Genomic DNA, 23,337 nt, shown 5'->3' with positions numbered 1-23,337 from the left:
ATAAGGGTAGAGATTGATATATTTATATCATTGATATGTATAAAGGCCGTGTGAGTAATGTTACTTTTTTCGATATTTTTGTTGTCATTATTTACTATACCCACTTTGCTTTATAGTTCCATTCTTTAAAATGCCATAATTTCCATTTGAAGCATTTATTTTTATAAAATTATATTGTAGAAATATATTTATTCAAATCTATTAATGAAATCGTTACTATATATGAGATTATGCACACAAAAAATAACATCCTTAGATAAAATGTCATAGTTCATGGGGTAATGTTAGGGATATCAAATTTTTTATCAAACAAATGACTAAATGTTTCACATCATGTGAAACATTTGATCATTTATTTAGTAAAAAATTTGAGACCTGTAACATTTTCCTCGTTCGTGTACTTAGTACTTGTGAAATTTCTTAGTTTCTATGAATTTTTATGTTTGGGAAACTATGAATGTTACATTTTTGCACAAGAACTAATAAATGTTGTAAATACTAAGAAATTTATCAACTTTTTGTTGGAAATTGTAAATTTTTTTTTTTTTCTTCTAAAAATTTGTATTGAATATGAACTTTGATTGATACATCTCCTTGAATGAATACCAAAACTATAAATTTTATAAAAAGTTGATGTGTAGAATGAAAGTAATCAATTTAAAAAATTTGAAAAACAACAAATATTTGCCTCACACATTATTAAGTGTTATGTGCAATATTAATTAACATGTAAAAAAATTAAGAGAATTACGAAAATTAGGTGACGCAAGAGACTTGGTGGATTAAATAATCTTTCTACACATTTATTGATTTATAAATCTAAGAATGAAACCGCTCGCCAATTCCCCTACGTTGTTGCTAATTTTTGCCAATGACACATTTGTTTTTATTCATTTTGTTTTTTGAAATTGTTATTGATGAAAAAAAAAAAGAAAGAAAGAAGGGGAATGGTTCATCAAATTAGAATGTTGATGAAGTGGCAACAGATATAATATATATTACCAGCTAGGACAATGCAAGGCCATGTTGTTGGCATCTATTTTGTATACCACTCATTGTCCTTAGCTGTTTAATTATTTAATGTTCCCATCATAACCACATTAATGCCAATTGCCAATTTTCTTTTTGGGTGCAAATAAGTCATTTTTTTAAATAAGTTTAAAATGAAACACTCTTTTCAGTCATTATATACAGAACATTATTTTTAAAAAAATAGCAATTATTGAGTTTATTTGATCTCCCATAAGACTATGTTAGTTTTTATAGAATAACTCACTTTAAGTATCCAAATCTTGTAAACTACAAACAAATTTAAAATTTTTATAAGGGATGGTTAAGTAATAATTTTCATATTACACGGGCATTTAAAATTATTTATCTATCATAGAGAAGAAATTAAGAGTGTGTATTAAGAGTAATGATACAACTCCTAATTTTATAGTTTTAATTGAGTTCTAATGATATAGCACAAAACAAGAAACAAAAAAGAGTCAAAACATCAAATCAATGGATGAGACCCACCTCTTAGAGCCCTTATTTTAGAACTTTCAAACATTTTTGGTTTATTAAAGTGTTTAGGACAACTTGTACTTATAATTTATGATATATAAATAATTTAAATAAATTAATTACATGAAAAGTAAGGGATAAGTGTTTGACCTTATGCTTCTAATTACAAAGAAAAATGCTATGAATCCCAAATGATTTACTAAATTTTTTACCAAATCTCTCATGTGAGTGTGAGATCTACACAAACACACATGTGTGGATCCCACACCCATATAAGAGATTTGGTAAAAATTTTGATAGATTATTTAGGATCCGCATCACTCAATTACAAATTTAAAATTTGAAAAAAGTTATACCAAATCTGGAGCTAAGAATAATTAATGTTATATGCACTAATTAGTGGTTTATATATTAGGTTTAAAGGTTTTGAGTATTTGTAATTTATATAATAAGTGGGTTCGTAATTTTGAAATTATATTATCATAACATATGCTCATATACTAATTGATATATTAATTGGTGGATGTAATACTATCATGAATAAATATATTGAAATAAGTGAAAAAGCATAGTGTTATTAATTTTATACCAAAAATCCAAAACTAAAATTAAAAAAGCTAAATTACACTGACAGACCTTAAGGTTTATGTTTATTACAGTTCCCCCATCACCTTTTGGAAATTACATCTCCTCCCCTGAGGTTTAAAGTTTCATTACAGATTCCCCCCTTCAGCAATTTAATTTTTTTGAATACCAATTTTGCCCTCATTGGATAAATTACATTGACACCCCTCACATTTTAGAAATTTCAATCCCTCCCCAAGGTTTAAAGTAGCATTACCAATTACCCCCTCGGTTAGTATTAGTTGGAAAAAAAATTCATTCAAAAAAAAAAATTAATTGAAAAAAAAATTTGTTAGTAAAATTTTAAATTTTTATTTAAAAATCAACGTAAACTCATTTTTTGAATTTATGTTTTTTTTTCTCAAATTTATAAACTGAGACAACCATTTACAAACCAAAAAAATTATCAAATAAGTTTTTATGACATCTTTTTAAATTTTTGTAAGTATGAATTGAAAACTGAAAACGAAATGGTTACCAAACAGGCATCAGATGGTAAAAATGTCGTAAAATTAACAAATAATTAAATAAGTTACCAACGTAAGAAATGACTTATCAAAAGATTCTTAGGTTATGTATGGCTTGATTTTTAGAATTTTTTTTTTAAAAATTAAAAATTAATTTGATTAAGAAATAAAAAATAAAAAATAATTATCATTTAAGGGTAAAAAATAATTATCATTTTAACTTTTGGGTAGGTTATATACATACGTATGACTGTTTCAATTTAATTTGTAAAAAATTATTTCTAATCACTCAAAAGATAAAAATTATATAAAAAGGATAATTATTTTTTATTTTTTATTTCTTAACCAAATTAATTTTTAATTTTTTTAAAAAAATTCTAAAAATCAAACCATACATAGCCTAAAAATCTTTTGATGAGTCATTTCTTACATTACGAACTTATTTAATTATTTGTTAATTTTATGATATTTTTACCATCTGAAACCTGTTTGGTATTTCGTTTTCAGTTTTCAATTTTCAATTTATATTTACAAAAAATTTTAAAAATTGTCATAAAAGCTTATTTAATAATTTTTTTGGTTTATAAATGGCTATCTCAATTTTTAAATTTGAGGAAAAAACGAAAATTCAAAAAATGAGCTTATGTTAGTTTTTAAACAGAAATTTAAAAATTTTACTAAAAATTTTTTTTTCACTTAATTTTTTTTCAATTAATTTTTTTCCAATGAATTTTTTTTCCAACTAATACTGACCGAGGGGGTAATTGGTAATGCTACTTTAAATCTTAGGGAGGGGATTGTAATTTCTAAAATGTGAGAGTTGACAATGTAATTTACCTAGTGAGGGCAAAATTAGTATTAAAAAAAATTAAATTGTTGAGAGGAGGAATATGTAATGAAACTTTAAATCTTGTAATTTTTAAATGGTAAGGAGGGAACGGCAATAAATATAAAGATGAAGGGTGTCTGTCTAATTTACCCAATTAAAAATATAATATAAGGCTAATTCAAAATTTTGTCGTATATATATATTAACGTTACAAACTGCGCGACACACCTTGTCGTGCTCATCGATCGAAAGGCGGTTCCGCGCTTGTTTCTATCTCTGTTCCTTGCATTCGTAAATACCAAACCCATAATACAAAATCAAAATACAGAACCCTAATATCACATTCTCTCCGAATCATTCATTTCAGTTGAATCAATCTCAACGTCACATTCGCAGCCCTGAAGATTGAATATATCGTCAACGATCGTTTTGTTTGAATCCACAAGGGCGTACATTGCGAGGTTGTCATTTATCTGTTTCCTCATTCATCATCAACGACGAACGCGTTGTTTGGTTGCTGGGAAAAGGCAGGAAAGGAAAGAAAATAAGATTTTGAGTATCCTTGATCATTGTCTCCACTTTCTTTGTAAAACTATTTGTCTTGGTTTATTTGTGGTGAGTTTTGAATTCCACGAAAATGAAAGAATGCAATTAAGGGTTTGGTATCTTATAATCTTTCTCTGTTTTCTCACCAAACCTATGTTACGATTTTTAATTGATTTCATAAATTTGGGTACAACGAACACGTACATTTACATGTTTTAGTACAATAAAATTTGAATATTTATTGTATCTGAATGGATTCTGATTACTGCGTTGAAGGGAAAATAAGTCCTGTGGTTCCAAAGAATTTTTAAAATTTTATCTCCTCCTATGTGCTTGCTCGATTTCCTTATGTATAAAAAAATATAAAGAACTAGTTCATAGAATGGATTATGAGATACGATGGTTTTTGAGCTCAAGTAGATGAAGCTTTGATCATTCTGTTAACTTCCAAGGTTTAGCGACAAGATTGGTAGTTACATTCCACATACGACGTTATCTAGTGTTAGCTGTGCTTGAGTGATATGATATCTCAATGATAGGAAAATAAAAAGAAAAGTTTATAGTTTTTGATTAATAATATTTTGTTTTTTTTGTTGCTGATAAATATAAATAAATAAACAGTCTAGGATAGAAGCAATTGGATTCGGTGAAACAACCTTTCATAATTGCAGCTGATTGCAGGGATGACCGAGTTAAAATTGTTTGAGACCATTAGGTTTGTATATAATGGTAATACGTTATTTTATTATTATTATTTTTGTGGTTGACTTGCAAGTCTGAGCGCAAATTGTTTGGAATCGTTAATGGTTAAGAAAGTGTAATATTGGAACAAAACGTAGAGATATATTGTAATAATGCTTTATTTGACGCTGCAAGATATTAGAAATTGATGGTGATAAATAGAAGTCTATCAGGACTCACTTGGACAATTTTTTCTGGTTAATATGCATTAAGAGACATCTAACTCCGTGCCACTCAAATTTCAGGGGATCGATAGATAGTCTTTAAAAGAAAAAAAACATGGCTAGCATTCAAGATATCAGCCTTGCGGCTGCTGTTAACATTCTTTCTGCAATAGTGTTCCTTGTGGCCTTTGCAATATTACGGCTCCAACCAGTCAATGATAGAGTTTACTTCCCAAAGTGGTACCTGAAGGGTATAAGAGGCAGTCCAACACGTTCTAAAGCTCTTGTGTCGAAATTCATCAACTTGGACTTCAGAACGTACATAAGGTTTTTGAATTGGATGCCTGCAGCCTTAAGAATGCCACAACCTGAGCTTATAGATCATGCAGGGCTTGATTCTGCTGTATATATTCGAATTTACCTTCTTGGGTGAGTTTTTAGTATGCATTTTTTTTTTTCATAGTTATAATTGTTTGATGGACCATATTAAGTAATAGCTTCTTTGCTACTATCTTCAAATTATGCTTTTGCATTTATCCTTTTCTGATTTATTTTTCTTGGATTTTTTTGGAATTAACAAACAATTAGAAGGCTGAAAGGCTTAGTGTGCATAATCATTCCTCTATTTTGCTTAATTTTTATTTGATGCTATTATGAACATCTAATTTGAATCGTATGCAGCTTGAAAATATTTGCCCCTATAACTGCTCTAGCTTTTGGGGTGTTGGTGCCTGTAAATTGGACTGGGGAATCGTTAGATAATGTCAAGGATTTAACATTCAGTAATATCGACAAACTCTCAATATCCAATGTGTCACCTGGATCTCAAAGGTGAGAAGTTTCTTCTTTTGATATTTTCTGTATAGTTCATGCCTTTTATTGTATTTTAGGTATCCTAGATCATTATATATGAAAATCCATTGAAAATATATATGAAAATCCAATCATTTTCACATTCATGCCTTTATGTGCAAAGCGTTGATCACAGATCATAAATACGTTATCTTTAGATTAAGCGGCACCCTCATTCATAGAAACATGTGTCATATTGTATCTTTAGTTTCTAATCCATAAGAATAATCTTAGTCTACCTTTCTTTTAATACTGATGAAAATAAACTATTACTGGAGGCCATGGCATCAAAGAATTGAAATATTTTAAATGCAATGATACCCAGCTCAATTAGCTCTCTGTGAATGTTGGTTTTTTGAGTTATGGTATACAAGGGTGCAAGATTCTAAGTCATCACAACTTGTTGCACTTAGTTCAAAATCCTAAATCATCGCAATTTTTTTTTGTTTTTCTAGTGTATAGGATCTTATACAATTGTGTCACCTTCATTTTTACATTGTGTATGGGAACCTTTAAAAAGGTTTTTGCAAGTTTTATTTTGACATTATGCTGGTTGATACTTGTCATTGAAACACCCCTCTTGTGATTTCCCTCCAGGTTTTGGGCACATTTGGTAATGGCGTATGTCTTTTCATTCTGGACATGTTATGTGCTATACAAGGAATACAAGATTGTAGCTACTTTGAGATTGCATTTTCTTGCTTCTGAAAATCGTCGTCCAGATCAATTCACTGTAAGTTTGCCGAAATTTCTATATGGTTATGTTTAATTTTTCTTTAAAGCACATCTTTTTATTGATTAGTTCCGCTTTGTAGTTTGTGTTTAAACTTACGTTGATGTAAGTTAAACTCTTTACTTGTTAAGGAGCTAACATCTGTGACATCTGGACTAAATTTCCAACATCATGCAGTTTATTTTTGTAGATCATGAGGACTTAAAGGTTCATTAGTTTCTTTGTTTTGTTACTTTTTAATTTAATTATGGTTAAATATAAATTTGATTGTAGCAACAATTTGGACAAGCTACTATTATCTAAAAATAATCAATTTATTAATGGTTTCAAATGTATGCTTCCCATTATTCCTGTCTGAAGCAATATATATCTGTGTGCCTATGTCTTACACTGACGTATTTTCAGTTTACTTCTTGCTGTATTTTACTCCAATTTCTTCTGCAGGTTCTTGTGAGAAATGTACCTCCAGACCCTGATGAATCAGTTAGTGAGCACGTTGAACATTTCTTTTGCGTAAATCATCCTGATCATTATCTTTCACATCAGGTTTATCTCTTTCTCAAGTTTCTGTACTTGTGAATCTGTAATATTTTGGGTTGTAATAGAAACTTTTATGCAGTAACATGGGGAAAGAGAAGTTGCATATTTGGAGTTTCTTTTATACATTTTGCATCCAAATCGTAGTGTCACAAAAGCTTAATATGTATGTTTTGTATATTTGCATCAAGTTCACAACATCACCAACTCTTACAATTCTTGTCTTGTAGATTGTATACAATGCAAATAAGCTTGCAAATATAGTGGCGCAAAGAAAGAGTTTGCAGAACTGGCTTGTTTATTACCAAAACAAATATGAGACAAATCCTACTAAAAAGCCAACTACAAAGGTATTATTCTCCACATAATCTTCAATTTTGGTTTGGTTTGATCTATATGTCTTCTCTCAGTGAGTCATTCTTGTTTATGGATCTCTTATTATTAAAGTGACTTACAACTACTAAGTTCACCATCACACTTTTCCGTTCTGTATAGACAGGTTTTTGGGGCCTTTGGGGAAAAACTGTGGATGCAATTGACTACTACACAGCTGAAATTGGGAAGTTAAGCGAAGAAGTAAGTTTCCAGAATTAGTTGTCTTTTGTTCCAGCTTTCGCTTTTTGTCAATTTATCATCATTTTTTAAATTACAATGAAGAACCGTTGAAAAATTAACCAAGGGCCAAAACCCGAGCGCAACAATGACTTGCAAGGCAGGCCTCCATATATGTAGACTATATACATGCATTTTTGTTTAAAGTTGAGGTTAGATTGTGGGTTGTGTGGACTTATGCCTTGTGAAAATCAGTAACAATATTATGTGCTCTCTCATTTGACCTAAGGATGAAATGATCATACCAGTTTATTCAAGCTTGGCTTTGTTATGTTTCTATCAAGCTCAAATTTACCTTGATCTTGACTCAAAATTAGCTTGTTTGTATTTAACTTGTACAAGTTAGGATGACCTTAGGCATGCTCACAACTTTAGTCAAGCTGGATATATAACTAAAGGGACCTTTTTCTGTTTTGGTATTTTACTGTCAAAATTTAGTATTCCTTTACAAATGGAAGAAATACGTTCTTAGACTTACAAAAATTGACAGCACTAATCAAGAATGGCAGGAACCATGCAACCACTAACACATAACATCTATATTTAGCAATTCACTGGCATAATCAAGCTGATCAGATGTCGCTAAACCTTGAGTGGTTAAGCAGTTGACTTTAACATTCTATCTTGAGTTTAGGTTGATTACTTGGTGAACTATGTTGATTTGAGCTTCATAATCTCTACAATTTCTCATACAACTTGGTTTGTTGACAACCTAGCAATTCAATATTTCTTTAAAGCTCATGAGGAAATTTATATATATATATATATATATATTATTGTTTTAAAAAGGAACATGAGCTCATGAAGAAGAGTTTTTGTTTTTCTTTTGCTTAGTCTCTATCCAATCTACCCCTCCTAGCATTTTCAATTATCAGGGACTAGCACTGGGGAATGATTTTTTTTAATGGACTACTAGTGGCTTGAGAGACCGATAAGCTTCTGGGAACTTCAATTGCTGTCATGTTTTTATATCACATTATAGCTTTGTCAAAAATGGTAATTGTGTAACTTCATTACTTATGCAATTCAAAGGGTCATTTTTTAATCCCCTTTCCTTTTCCTTGTTATCTATTTACAATGTTGGTTCTTTGAATTAGCTGTATTAGGTTCTTCATATGAAAAATTATTTTTGGACAGGCTGGGATAGCATTGTGGTGGTGATAGGGTGATGACCTATCACCAGAGCCATGACTATCATGTGAATTTTCTCTATTAGATAACCCAACCTGTTAGAACACTGGAGTACTGTGTCTGGATCTGATGAATAGTTATGTAATTTTTGTGTCTAGGAAGCTGGAGAAAGAGAGAGGGTTATAAGTGACAATAATTCCATAGTCCCCGCAGCATTTGTTTCATTTAAATCCCGGTGGGGAGCAGCTGTCTGTGCTCAAACTCAGCAGTCAAGTAATCCTACTATTTGGTTGACTGAATGGGCTCCTGAACCACGTGATGTTTATTGGGAGAATCTTGCAATACCATTTGTCGAACTCACTATTCGAAGATTGCTCATGGCTGTTGGTCTATTTTTCCTAACTTTCTTTTTTACGATACCCATAGCATTTGTTCAGTCTATAGCCAATCTTGACGGCATCCAGAAGGTTTTACCTTTCTTGAAGCCCCTAATACAAAAGTAAGTTAATTTTTTTGTTTAAATTAGTTAATGTTTTCTTTTATTTTTGTCATATACTGTCAAATGTAGCTCTTGAAATGCCAAATTAATTATCATATTTATTTTCAATTTTTGATGTTCTCCAAGATCTGAAGTCACTATAGAAACAAAAAATGAAATTTGATATTTGTTAACTTACTTCATCTTGCCAAGTTGAGAAATTATCATGCTTGCTACGTAGCATTTTATTCGTTATCAAACCATGAAAGGGGATTTAATTAACCCTTTGATCTCTTCTAATGAAGATATAAGGTTAACAGTTTATTTATACATTGATTTTTATTGCACATGCATTGCGTGTGCACACCCTCTAGTTGGTTGTTTACGAAACAAATGGTAAATCTTTTTAAAAATAAAAAAAATTGGAAGGAAAAAAGAAAAAAAAAAAAAAGGAGGAGGAAGGAGTGGCAACTTTGAATTGAGTACTCTTCTATTCATGACAATACATTAGAAGTAGTGATGCTTCATGAAAAAAAGAAAAAAAAAAGAAAAAAAGAAAAAAAAAAACATAAGAAGATTATAAGAAGGAGCGGCATATATAATGGTTAAAAAAGTAAGAAACTACTTGTTTGGGTTGAAGTTTGTACAAGCAATTAATTTCAACGTTCTTATTCCTTACTCTCAATTGGTATTAGAGGTAGAATGATGGCTAGCATTTTAGATTTTTTTCTTTTTTCCACTCTTTAAAATGTACCATTTTTTTAGGTCTTTTTTGGTGGGTGGGTGGGTGGGTGGGTGGGTGGGTGTGGATTAAAAAAGCCTCTTTTGATGTTGGAAATTTCTGTTACAGGAAAGTGGTCAAATCTTTCATTCAAGGTTTTCTTCCAGGTATCGCATTAAAGATATTCCTTATTATTCTTCCAACAATTCTCATGACTATGTCCAGAATAGAAGGATTCACATCACTCTCATCTTTGGAGAGAAGATCAGCTGGAAAGTATCATTTGTTCTTGCTTGTCAATGTCTTTCTTGTAAGCATTATTGCTGGAACAGCGTTTCAGCAGCTCCACACATTTTTGAATCAGTCTCCAACAGAGTACGTTTCTTGTTTGTTTTTATAAGAATAAGGCTTGAATAATTTATATATTTCATTAACTATTTGGTAAATATTAAGGTTTGAACTAAGCTGAGCTGAACTCAATTGGAGTTGATCAACTATTGTAACTACTGAGAAACCTCAAACCTCAAAAATCTTCATTTTTAACTTCCTAGGGAATCAGTTGTTTGTGTCTTGAATGCGCATGCTGCTGTTGACAGTCTCATATTCTTCTGTATGTCGCTAAGTGGGACTTACCCCAAAAGGGTGATCTAAAGATTTGTGCTAACAATTTTCTATATTTCTGTACAGTCTTCGATCCTTCTCTTTTGATTTTTCTAAAACTGCATTTGTATCATTTTTGAGTTCTGTATGATAAGATGTATGGATGTTGTGATGACAGTCTTAATGATTTAAAATTTGTACTTCTAGTTGCATTTTAGATCCTTAAATTACTTTGTGATGTTCATTCTCTCATGCATCTTTGCTTTAGGATGAAAATAATAATAATAATAATTACTGCGTATAATGTATTCCATTTCTATTCCTTATTAGTACTTCCACATTTTTTTCTTCTATTCTACACTGTCTAATATTGTACAGTGTGCTCTCCTTGTAGGATTCCTAAAACTGTTGGTGTGTCAATTCCAATGAAAGCCACTTTCTTCATTACTTATATAATGGTTGATGGGTGGGCTGGCATTGCTGCAGAGATCGTTAGATTGGTTCCTTTAGTTATGTTCCACATAAAGAACACGTTCTTGGTCAAGACAGAACAAGATAGGGAGCAGGCAATGGATCCTGGTTCCTTGAACTTCTCTACATCTGAACCTCGCATACAACTCTATTTCTTGCTGGGACTTGTGTATTCAGTGATCACCCCCATACTTCTTCCTTTCATCATTGTCTTCTTTGCCTTTTCCTATATGGTTTTCCGCCATCAGGTATTATTTCAAATTTCTTTAATTTAGGTTAAGCCTCCGATAAACATGCAGTTCTTATAGTGGGCAGCCTTTAAGAAAACAGAATAGAAGTACAAACTTCCTGAGAATAATTCTTTTGCACTCTTTTTTTTTTTTTCTTTTTTCTTTTTTTCCTGGTTTAACCAATTAAAACCAAAAGGAAGTAAAAAAATAAAATGTTTCATCTGGGCCAACGGCTTATTTTGGAAGCTAAGCATTTTGAGAACTTCTAACAGAATGTTACTTATGTATTTGTAACATCGTGTATTCAGACAATAATTTGAATTATGAAATTATTTCTTATTGCAAGATCATCAATGTTTATGACCAAAAGTATGAGAGTGGGGCAACATTTTGGCCAGATGTGCATCGGCGTATAATTATTGGCTTGATAATATCGCAACTTCTATTAATGGGATTGATGAGCACAAAAGGAGCTGAAAATTCAACACCGTTCCTGATTGTACTTCCTGTTTTGACTATATGGTTCCATCGATTTTGCAAGGGGCGTTTTGAGTCGGCATTCATGAAATTCCCACTACAGGTTGAGTGCAGATAAGATACTTCTATTTAAAGCTCTCTCTCTCTCTCTCTCTCTCTCACACACACACACACACACACACACACACATAATTTTTTTATTGGCATTTTTGCAAGATTTAACTTATACTTGTAATGAGAAGATGTGTATGTGCATCAAAGATTTGATGGATATATGAGATGTCTAACTAGGAGATATGTTGGTGTGCTGTGTCTGTTTTTTCTCCTTTTAAAAGGAAAGGAAATGAAATGAAAGGAAATTTCGTTAAAAGATAAAAACTGAAGGAATGCTGCTGATATTTTCTCTTGGGTGATGTTTATATTGTTGAAGGTTTGTTTTACTAATATGAAGGAATGATAATAATTTTGATACATATTGGTCACAGGATGCAATGGTGAAGGATACATTAGAACGTGCTACGGAACCAAACCTAAGCTTGAAAGCCTATATGCAAGATGCTTATGTACACCCGGTTTTCAAGGGGGGTGACTTTGAGAGACCACAAGCGATGGATGAGGAAGAGAACAATCCCCTTGTTCCAACCAAGAGGAGCTCTCGAAAGGATAGTAAATATCCTTCTGATGTCAGTTCTGAAGGTGGTATTTGTGTTGGTAGTGGTGGTGGTGTTGTAAGTTGAAGAGAGAATTCTTTTACATTGATTATATCTCATTATAATGTTGATTCTTTATTTTCCTACTTTCTTGTACTTACAGTATGGGTTTTCTTCGTTAAATGTCTATTTTAGGATAAAAACAGCCCCAGTTCTATTGTTCGAAGGCAAAAGCTTGGCTCACGTGAAGGTAACATGTCATTTTCGGATAAATGAACCAAAGGATCACATTACTAGTTTTGACCATAATTGCTAATGGTTAAAAAATGAGACTACTGTGAGATTTGTAGTTGTGTAAAATGTTTACAAGGTTAATTACACTTTCTATCTTCAATTTTTATTAGAATTTTACTTTAGTCTCTTATCTTCTAATTGTAACAACTATTTCAATTGTAACAATTAAATTATGAAACTTCAACTCATGTTCTAAATGTGATAATCTTGTTATTCCATCATTTAGAATTTGAGTGAAAATTAAAACACGAGATCAAAATAAAAATTGAATTAAAATTGGGATGTGAGAACCAGAATAAAATATGTTGTTACGATTAGTAGATGAAACACAAAAAATTCAAGTAAAAATTCGGAGGTGAAAGGTGTATTTTTGTCTAATTTAAAATATTATGGAGTTCACTCGAATATGAATATCTTCTGTAAGTAGCCCCCCTACCCCACTTCATAAATAAGAAAATTAAAAATTTAAAAAGAGGAAAAAAGGTAAAGAAAATAAGTAACAGTGGCATATACATTGTTCTGTATAAAGAAACTGCAAAATACATAAACTCCTAACTGAGTCACTTTCTCTTCAGACCTTGGCAAAAATATGGCTAATGCAATAATTTTACAAAGATTTTCAGAGAAAAAAATGGTTAAAAAATAGTACAATTACCATTTCAAATTAACCGCAAGATCCAAGAGAGCTAACACTAGCCGAATGGTTCGCTGCTTCTCCTGTTGCTTCAACCTAGTTGCAACAGATTCGGGATCAAGCCCTTGTTCATTTTCTACTTCGCTTTGTTCATACCGAACCTCTTGCAGCAATGCATCAACTTCTCGGACAAAGTCTACCCTCAAAAGGAGATCATCACCCTCAAGTGGTGGTCTCAGTGGACCTTGATGCTGATAGAGAGAAAAATTAGTCATTCATTACACAAATAAATAGAAGTTATAGCATATAATTATGGTTTTGTTATGTAGAGCCGCAAAATAGACCAAGCTACTTGAACTCGACTTATATTTGGCTCATTAAAAGCTCGGTTGAGATCGATTTATTTTGTAAGCAAGCCAAACTTGAACACCTTTTAAAATTAGTCAAGTTTTCAAGGCAAGCTTCAACAACTTACTGTTAAGCCCTATAAGCATGCACTATAAAAATAAAGCTACTCGAGATCGACTGGTGTTTAGCTCATTCATGATTGGCTCGTTGTATAAACATGCTAAGCTTGAACACGTCTTGAAGCTCGTCAAGTTTTTAAGCTAAACTTAAACAAACTACTACTCAGCTTGACTCGGCTTATTTGCAGCCCTATTATTTTGTAAACAACCACAGTTCCAGACATTCTGAATGTCAAAGCTATGTCCATCAAACCATAGAGTAAAAATTTATATCAAAACGCATACAATTGCACGTTTGTGAGATATACCTTATCAATGTCAAACCCTGCTGGGACAAGAATACTGAACGGATCCTCTCGCGGAAAGGTGTCAACCATCCGCTTCTTGCATTCCTTCAGCCACCCTTCATCATTAAACCCGTCATGCAAATTCAAAAGATCGTTGAGTAGTCTCATAGCTGGAGTAGCTTCCCGTTTCAAAATCTCAGTCTACATTGTTAGGCAAGTCTCAGATGTATATCTAAATAAATGAACAGGTAAAGAAGCAACACAACTGAAATTCGAAAGAAAGGTTGGGAAGAGAAAAGGACACACTAATCATGTCATGCAAGATGAGGTAGGCTAAAATTATTCTGCTGGTAAGAACTTATTAGGATTTTAGCAGACTAGAAGATTCGTTTTGGAAGATAAGCAATTCATAAAAATATAAAATTTCATAGGGATTGATACAATTGCCATCTCTGGCAATGCAACAAGTTGCCACACATGTAGAGCAGCAGCAACATAGACTACAGGTTACACAAAGGATCCAAGACAAACGTGCATAAAGCAGATCATTAGTCAATAAATAAGTGGCATTAGTCGTACAAGTTGAACGGAAATTAAAAACCTGACATCCATTCAGAGGTGTAGATTAAATAGGATGAGCAGTGGATACCTCAACCCGTCTGTATAAGAGATCAAGACTTCTAACAGCATCCTTCTCATCCTGAAAAACATAATGAGTATCTTCTAATTGAGAGAGAGAGAGAGAGAGAAAGAGAAGGGTGGGGGGGTTGTTCTTCATTTTGGATTTTTTTTTTGATAAGTAACCAATTTTTATAGAAAAATATCAAGACGATACAAAGAATACAATAAAGGAAGCCAAAGAGGCTTCACAAACTAATGAACTAACAAATCAAATCTTCCACGAATTCGACAAAAGCCAAAACATCTGGATCAACCAATCTAGTCACCCAACCATACAATATCGTAAGAAGCCGCCGTTCTAGCCAAAGAACTGAATGAGACAGCCCTTGAAAAATGCGCCTATTTTGCTCCAACCAAACCAACCATAGAATACAATGAGAAGCAAGCATCCACGCCTTCCGACGTCTCCTCCCAACTCGACCCCCTACCCAGCTATGCAGGATTGCCTGAACCGACGCCGGCTGCACCCAAGCCAAACCGAAAGTCGCAACAACTAACATCCAAAGGCGCGAAGATACCGGACAATGAATGAACAAATGATCCACCGACTTTGCAGCACCAAAACACAAACAACACCAATTAACCAATATGTGGCTACGTCGAATTAAATTATCCAAAGTCAAAACACGCCCCAACATAGCCGTCCACACAAAAAAGGCCACCTCAGATGGCGTACCCGGAACCCAGACACACTTCCAAGGAAAAGCAACCTCCTTCACATGAGCAAGCACACGATAATAAGAGGATACGGAAAAAGTGCCCTTAGCCCCAGGACATTCCCAAACCAAAGAGTCCTGTCCAACCTTCCCCACTCTCAACTCATATAAAAAAGCCAACAACTCCACCAACTGACCTTGCTCCCAATCCTGAACAGCACGGCACAGGGCCACATTCCAAAAAGTCAAAACCCCATGGCCAGACCACACAGCACCCACCAAAACCTCAGCGTCAACGGCAATACCAAAAACCAAAGGGAACCGCTCTTCTAAAGTGAGGTCACCACACCACCGATCGCGCCAAAACCGAACCCTATCCCCTACCCCAACCTTGAGCTTTACCCGCTTCCAAAACTCCTCCCACCCCAACCAAATCCCCTTCCATAGACCATAACCATGAGAATGCCCTACACGCCCCGAACACCACCCGCCATGCCCCACACCAAACTTAGCTACCACCACCCTTCTCCAGAAACGGTCATGCTCTACCACAAACCGCCACAACCATTTCCCCAACAGGGCCACATTGAACAAGACCAACTTTCGAATCCCCAAACCCCCCTGCACCTTGGGACGACAAATCTGATCCCAGGCCACCAAGTGATAATGGGAACCCTCCCCCCCAGTACCCCACAAGAAATCCCTTTGCAACTGCTCTATACGCTTGGCCACTGACACCGGGATCACATGGACGGACATAAAATATGTCGAGATGGAAGAAAGAACACTCTTAATCAACGTAAGTCTCCCTCCTTTTGATAAATACTGCTGTTTCCATCCTGCCAACCACCGCTGCACACGGTCCACTACTCTATCCCACACTCCTTTAGACTTAAAAGACGCCCCCAAAGGTAATCCCAAATACGTAACTGGCAAAGTCGCCACCTTACACCCCAGAATAGCAGCTAACACCGAAATCGTAGCCACCTCCCCCACTGGAATCAGTTCTAACTTTGCTAAGTTCACCAGAAGACCTGAAACAGCCTCAAAACACAATAACACACATCTCAAATACCCAATTTGATCCACATCCGCATCGCAGAAAATACGTGCATCATCCGCATAGAACAAATGGGAAACCGACAAAATTGCAAGAGCCTTTCCCATCGCAAACCCCTGCAACCGTCCTCCCTGCACCGCCCTAGATAACAACCGCCCCAACGCTTCCATCACCAATATAAACAATAAAGGAGATAAATGATCTCCTTGCCGGAGCCCCCTATAAGTAGGAAAGAAACCCACTGGAGAGCCATTCACAAGAACTGACATCCGCACCGTGGAAATACAGAATTGGATCCACCGCCTCCACTTAATTCCAAAACCGAATCTGTCCAGCATATATAGTAAAAACTTCCAATTAACATTATCATAAGCCTTCTCAATATCAAGTTTGCAAATAAGCCCCCCCTGCCCTTGGCGGAGTCAAGAATCCACACATTCATTTGCCACTAAGACCACATCTAGAATTTGCCGCCCACCCACAAAAGCATTCTGAGACTCAGAAATGACCCCTTCCAACATACCTCGTAACCTATTAGCTAGCACTTTCGCCAAAAGCTTATACATACTACCCAATAGACTGATAGGACGGAAGTTCCGAATATCCTCCGCCCCACCCTTCTTTGGGATCAAAGCAATAAACGTGGCATTAAGACTACACTCAAACTCACTAGTCTGATGAAACTGCTCAAACATTGCCATCACATCGGCCTTCACCACCTCCCAACAATGCTAGAAAAATGCTAATGTAAAACCATCTGGACCCGGCGCCTTATCCCCAGGCATACTGTGCAAAGCCTCCAACACCTCATCTTCTGCGAACGAGCACTCCAACCTATAACTAACCGTGTCCGGATTAACATCAAAAGAAACACCATCCAGGCTTGGCCTCCACACCTCCCTCTCATCTCGAAAAAGGTGCTCATAAAAGCCCACAATACCAGCCCTGACCGCATCTGAAGAAGACAACTCCATACCATCTACACGTATACGACCTATCTGATTCACCCTCCGATGGGCATTCGCCATTCGATGAAAAAACTTTGTATTTCGATCTCCATCCTTTAACCACAAACATCTAGATTTTTGTCGAAAGCTAATCTCCCCCATACGAGCAATCTAGACAAACTCCTTACGGACATCATCTTGACGACGAAGATCCACTGCAGACAATACCTTCTCGGACTCTATGACGTCCAACTCTTGCAACACAGCGAGCACGTCGGCCTTCTGAACCTCCAAGCGTCCAAACACTTCCCTATTTCACCTCTTCAAATTGGACTTAAGAAGTTTCAATTTCTGTGCCAGACAAGAACTAAACAAGCCGGAGATCACATAACTATCCCACCAGCCCTTTACCCGCTCCAGAAAACCCTCAGATAACAACCACATGTTCTCAAACCGAAACGGCGTCGGCCCACTCCGAATACCCCCCACTATCCAATAATACTGGCCAATGATCGGAAACTGGACGGTGCAAATGTGTTTGGGCGACGTTTGAAAAATGCTCCTCCCAGTCCCCTGTGACCAAAAATCTATCAAGCCGAGACATCACTCCACCTCCAGACTATGTAAATACACCACCCTGCATCGGAAGATCCACTAACTCCACCTCATCAATGAATGACGAAAACATCCGCATAGAAGCCGTTACCAAGCTTGCCCCCCTCTTCTCCTCCAAACTCCGCACCACATTAAAGTCTCCACCGACACACCATGGAACCCCCCACCGAAAGGCAATGTAGTGAAGCTCCTCCCAAAAACCAGTCCGCTCTCCGCCGTGAACCGGCCCATAAACACCTGTAAAGGCCCAGCAAAAGTCATCTTCAATACATCGAAAAAGGCAAGAAACGGAAAAAGCCCCCACCTCCTCCTCCTCCTCCTCCTTTACTAACACCCTCTCATCCCAACAAAGAAGAACTCCCCCCAGCCACCCTTTGGGCAGGTAAAAACGTCCAATCCACAAACCGAACACCCCACAATTCCCGAACTATCTCTGCCCCCAAACTCTCCAACTTGGTTTCCTGTAGACAAACCACATCCGCACGCACGCTTTTTAACAAAGATTTCACCATCACCCGTTTTCCCCTATCATTTAAACCACGCACATTCCAAGACAACATTTTTAACCGCATTGTAACAACAATGGAGTACCACGACCCTTCCTAGCAACCCGTCCATCCCCATCTGCACTCCGATCATAATTGATAGAACACTCCAATCTTCGTAATTCCCTAACACTCTTCTCATTCTGTTTCAAAAGCGTCACCACTTGACAATTCGGGGCACTCTCCCTCCAGGAGCCCTCAATGGCAGAAAATAAAGCAAAAGCCTCATGCTCATGACCTTTAAAAGACACCTCCAAAAAATGGCTAACCTCAGTAATGCGAGAAAGGACCCACGTCGATACCTCCTCGAAGCTCAGAATCACATCCTCGTGGAAATCCACTACCGGGCTAGGGAGGCCCTCCTCAACCGCAACATCACCCACGTCTACCTCAGTATTCACCACCTCAGGTCAGACCACCAATGCCAGCTGATCTACCCCTGTGGCCCAACCACTTTCATCATCAGTTCCCTCTATGTCGCATCCTTCCCCGCAGCTCAGCTCCTGCAAACGTTATTCGTCCGCCACAAGATTAGCACTCGCCTGAGGTCGCACTGACTCCGACGACGCTTCCATGGCAGAATAGGTTCGATAAAGCTCCAAGCCGTTGCGAAGGGAAGCACAAACTCGACTGAGGTTTGGATTGGATTGACCCGAGTTGGGTTGGGCCGGATCTTTCTCCACTAGGCCTAAACCACACCCAGGGGGGCTGAAAATAACCTTTCCACAATCTAGGCCTACTTCTGGATGGTGATGGACCGGAGCCCACCTTTGCTGGCCCAAAGAAACGCCAACAGCTTTTTGGGCCTCAGAATGGCCTAACTGTGGATCTTGTAAATCCCTTATTGAGCCTATTACAAAGCCACCTTGGGTATTAGGAATAACCCTAACCCGTTTACCCTTAAAATCAATGGGTCGCCCAAATCTCTATTTATATTCGTTGACCCCCACGATTTTCGCAATTCGCCGATTCTTCCACCGCAGATCACGCCCTTCCATTCCCAAACCAGAACCACCTCCCTCGCCAGCGGACGGCGGCACAGGCTCAACCAACGGCCAGACCTTCACCCATATTGGTAAGGAATATGACCACGATCCCCACCGGAGCGAGACAGTCGTCGGCATCTTCTCCAAACCCCTCACACACAGTCGAAGAGAGCCGAGATCCGCCGATGACTCGTCCGCCTCCAGAAAGCCACCACACTGGTCGCCAATCACACGATAAACCTCCTCCCCACGAAGATGAAGCCGCAAGCCCGTCACACGGATCCATTCTGTTGGTCCTGGTGGTGATTCCGTCCCCGATGCACAGAGGCCCAAGGATGTCCACCATTCCAACAACAAATCTCGACCATCAAGAGTCCATCGCCAACGCAACAAAGTTTCCGCCTCTCGTCTGGAAGAGAAAAAAACAGAAATGCCTGATCACCAAGTGGCCGCACCTCCACCTGCCCCGACGCCTTCCACCATTGACAGACCTAGTCTGACATAGCCGCAAAACTCAAGCCTTTACCACCCACGCCCTTCAGATGGCCCACCAAAGCCCTATCCAGTAGTTGAAACCACTCACCTTCTAGTGCTGTGTGTACCTCCTGAATCACTGCAGCTATGCCGGGATTTGCCACTGCCATAGGCGTAGAAATAGGTAGCCCCATCCCCCGCACACCACTAGGATGGTTTACCCAACCATCACCTAATCCAAACCCTTCAATAACCAAAGCCAAATCCCCCCACCCATCGCCAAAGGCAGACATCGGAAAGAAAAACTGAGCCGTCCGCTTCCCCTCCGTCACCACTATTTGGATGGATGACCCACCCTCTTCCTCGCTGCGAACCCAAACTGCTACACTACAGCAGCCGCCAGTAAGCCGTCCCATAAATCGAAGGGTCCCGGGATCCAACGAAGCCTTCCGCATTTTCGCCACCAGCCAACATACTTCGAAGCCAACAAGCAGGACCGCCCTTCTAAGCCCCTGACCCCTTTCCACAATCGACAAACTCCAGCACCCAATCGCATCCACCACCACCTCCTCCAGTTCAAAAGACCGACCGCCAAGAAAAAAGATTCACCGGCGTGGCCCAACCTCTGACGACACAGGTAACATTAATCTTTCCTAAAATCTCAAAGCATTTTTCCGCAGTGTTTTGTATTTGAAAAAAAAAAAGAAAAGAAAAAAGTTACACCTTCATTTTGGATTATTACCAATGGAGTTCGAATTCATCCATCTCAGGCAGTGCAAAACTATCATAACTAGGAAAATTATAAGACAGTCTTCAAGATCTTTTACACCTAGGTATACAAAAAGCACAGATTCCGTATATGGTAATATTGAAAAACCACATATCTATAGACCATAAACTTTATCAGAGGCCAACAGCACTAGATTCTTTTGAACATTTGCTACATTAGGCTGTATTTATCACCAAGAAAAGGCCTCTTAAGGCTATGCACCAATCATAATGATCATAATCATGATTATGGTCATCCATAGTATGTAATTGACATCATCATGACAACAAGAAGGCCCAAGTACTTCATTCATGATAACAAATTCAGAAGTCAACGTGATAAAAATGAACAGAAAATTCACCAAGAGCGCATATGCAAGCCAAGCCCTAATAATGAAATAGCAGGACAGAAAAGATTGTCCTACATCTGATATGAGGTTCCTTTGGGAAATCCATTTCTTTTTAACATATTGACAAATTTCATGACTTTTGTTAAAAGGAACTTCAACTAACCATCCGCATACTCTGGTAAGATGACAACAGGACCAACATACTCTTAACTACCACTATTTTCATAACATGTCGAAACTACAATTTTGAATCCATTAGCACTTGCTACAACTCAAGAAAATTCTATTAAGCATATCAATAATAGCATCACCTCAGAAAATAAATAAATCAGCTGCGTAGGTTAAGAAGCTAAAACACTAACTTACATCACTTCGAGCGAGATCAAGACGATTCCGTATGACCATCAGAACAAGTTCAGTGAGTTCGCCCCTCTCAGCAGCTTCTTCAATTTTCTGCAGCCAAGTGAAACAACCATCATAAACATCAAACTTTGTTTGACCTGGAATGATGGATCCCATTACGAGGGCATAAAAATGACATAAAAGGACAACATCATTGGATGTTGCAGATACAAAGTACAAAGATGGACAAGATCAACAGGCTGAACACCAAAAAAGTAGTTCCTTGTAAGTTGTAACCTTTTATATCCAGAAGAACTACCAGAAACTTCTTTTGATATTGTACCCAATAATTACCTCTTCTACTTCTTCGGCAGATTTGATAAAGCTTGAAACCAGCTGCCTTGCCTTTTGAACTTCTTCTTCCGGATAGTCTTTCAACCGCATGCCAACTTCACGATATTCATCAATCTTTCTTTCCTCCTCTTCATCTTCCTCTTGACGCCTTTGATGCAATTCCTTGGTCTTTTCCCATTGTTGGGCTTGCCATTCCTAACCTAATAAAGATTAGTGCCAGCTTTCAAAATATACACTACTAAAATGTTATTCCAGAATTTTGAATCACCATAACAACATCCAAACTTAAATTTCAGCAAGAAACAAATGTCTTTCTATTAGAGAGAGCATTATCTCATTGACTCAAACTTATACCAAATTGAGTTTTACCCATTTTTTACTAAAATCGGGGAGACTCAAATGTTTACTCAAAATTTTCAAGAACATTTTTTTTTTTTTTTTTTTTGTATTTTTCAAACTTACCACTCTGCCATTATCCAAGTTTTACTCAAATTTATGCTTTAAGTATGAGTTTGTCAATTGAAGTACTTAATATTAAATAATATGAAAATTTGGGTAACATTTTGAGTAAGGCCAGCTAGTTTAGAGATGACCCACCTCCAGAATTAACGAATTCCAAAGACCCTTTAAGCCAAAAACTCCAATTAAGCAAAGAACTCATTAATAGACAACAATAACACAATCACCACCAAGAACAGAGAAAAATATCAAAACCTAAAAATTAAGAAAAACCCAAGTACAAAGAAGTTGTATTGATTCAGCTATGCAATTAATTACATACATCGTCGTAATACTCTTTTGGGAGCCCGTACAGGTCTTGCTCTTCTATCTTCTTCGTCTTACGCAGAACTGCTGAGAGAGAGAGAGAGAGAGAGAGAGAGAGAGAGAGAGAGAGAATTTTCAATCTTTCAATCTTTTTGAGACAAGGGTGGAGGAGGGTGATGATGGGTACTAACCTGCGCCGTGTGAAGACTGGATCTTTGAAGGAGTGGATGAAACGGCAATTCTTGAAAGGGTTTGGAGAGTGGATGGTGGCCGTGGCAGAGGGGTTAGCTGCAGAGCCCTTGCCGCCATTTTTGTTGGGTAGACAAAGAATTAGAGTGAGTGAGTGAGGGTTTGGATGTATTTTTGTGTAATTTGAACACTACATTACTTTATTTTATTTTATTTTATTTTTTTTGGGGGGGTTTTATTTGCACAAACCCATTCCACTCATGCACATCCTCTTTAATACACATTTAAAAAAAAGGAGATTTGGTAATAACTCTCTCATTATTTAATTTGTCTTTCAAAAGGATAAGAATTATATAAGTACTTTTAAAATCTCTTAATATTTTAAAATTTGTTTCTTTTACTATATTACCCTCATATATATCAACTCTCCTATTAAGCCATCTTCACTGTGTATTTCAGAGTAAAATTTTACTCTGAATAAAAGTAAAATTTTACTCTGAATAAGAGTAAAATGTTACACTTTGAAACTAAAAGTAAAATTTTACTCTATA

At 36.6% G+C, this 23,337-nt stretch overlaps 2 protein-coding genes across 7 annotated transcripts; one reads left to right on the top strand and one right to left on the bottom strand.

Moving 5' to 3' along the window:
- The first annotated feature begins 3,771 nt into the window (after positions 1 to 3,771).
- LOC114270159 (ERD (early-responsive to dehydration stress) family protein) lies at positions 3,772 to 12,575 on the top strand. Its single transcript, XM_082905511.1, has 12 exons — positions 3,772 to 4,044; positions 4,962 to 5,309; positions 5,562 to 5,711; positions 6,330 to 6,465; positions 6,910 to 7,011; positions 7,233 to 7,352; positions 7,498 to 7,578; positions 8,904 to 9,244; positions 10,074 to 10,319; positions 10,939 to 11,263; positions 11,592 to 11,825; positions 12,208 to 12,575. The coding sequence occupies exons 2-12, from the start codon at positions 4,996 to 4,998 to the stop codon at positions 12,457 to 12,459; spliced, it is 2,301 nt and encodes a 766-aa protein (XP_082761637.1). The 5' UTR covers positions 3,772 to 4,044; positions 4,962 to 4,995; the 3' UTR covers positions 12,460 to 12,575.
- A 555-nt stretch (positions 12,576 to 13,130) lies between these two features.
- Positions 13,131 to 23,035, bottom strand: PAC (pale cress protein (PAC)). Of its 6 annotated transcripts, none has more exons than XM_028211580.2 (7): positions 22,789 to 22,987; positions 22,614 to 22,684; positions 21,833 to 22,027; positions 21,503 to 21,589; positions 14,704 to 14,754; positions 14,076 to 14,255; positions 13,131 to 13,551 (listed from the first exon to the last, which is right to left on the bottom strand). In XM_028211580.2, the coding sequence occupies exons 1-7, from the start codon at positions 22,904 to 22,906 to the stop codon at positions 13,318 to 13,320; spliced, it is 936 nt and encodes a 311-aa protein (XP_028067381.2). In that variant the 5' UTR covers positions 22,907 to 22,987; the 3' UTR covers positions 13,131 to 13,317. The 6 variants fall into 6 exon arrangements, with proteins under 6 accessions (XP_028067381.2, XP_028067382.2, XP_082763245.1 ...); XM_028211581.2 differs by having other exon boundaries at positions 22,614 to 22,681; positions 22,789 to 22,971; XM_082907119.1 differs by having other exon boundaries at positions 21,833 to 22,032; positions 22,789 to 22,964.
- Between the last annotated feature and the right edge of the window lie 302 nt (positions 23,036 to 23,337).

Source organism: Camellia sinensis, chromosome 14 (genome assembly GCF_055761805.1).
Source record: "Camellia sinensis isolate YWXY chromosome 14, ASM5576180v1, whole genome shotgun sequence".
In the NCBI taxonomy this organism is placed as follows: domain Eukaryota; kingdom Viridiplantae; phylum Streptophyta; class Magnoliopsida; order Ericales; family Theaceae; genus Camellia; species Camellia sinensis.
This window is presented reverse-complemented; position numbering and strand designations above follow the sequence as displayed.

Bases quoted from the DNA above. Each gene is read 5' to 3' on its own strand.
- LOC114270159 (XM_082905511.1), top strand. From the start codon at position 4,996: ATGGCTAGCATTCAAGATATCAGCCTTGCGGCTGCTGTTAACATTCTT. The intron at 7,012-7,232 runs GTTTATCTCTTT...CTTGTCTTGTAG, and splicing joins ATCATTATCTTTCACATCAG to ATTGTATACAATGCAAATAA. The intron at 9,245-10,073 runs GTAAGTTAATTT...TTTCTGTTACAG, and splicing joins TTGAAGCCCCTAATACAAAA to GAAAGTGGTCAAATCTTTCA.
- PAC (XM_028211580.2), bottom strand. From the start codon at position 22,906: ATGGCGGCAAGGGCTCTGCAGCTAACCCCTCTGCCACGGCCACCATCC. The intron at 22,028-22,613 runs GTATGTAATTAA...TTATTAGGTTAG, and splicing joins CAAAAGAGTATTACGACGAT to GAATGGCAAGCCCAACAATG. The intron at 13,552-14,075 runs GTATATCTCACA...TCTCTCTATCAG, and splicing joins CAGGGTTTGACATTGATAAG to CATCAAGGTCCACTGAGACC.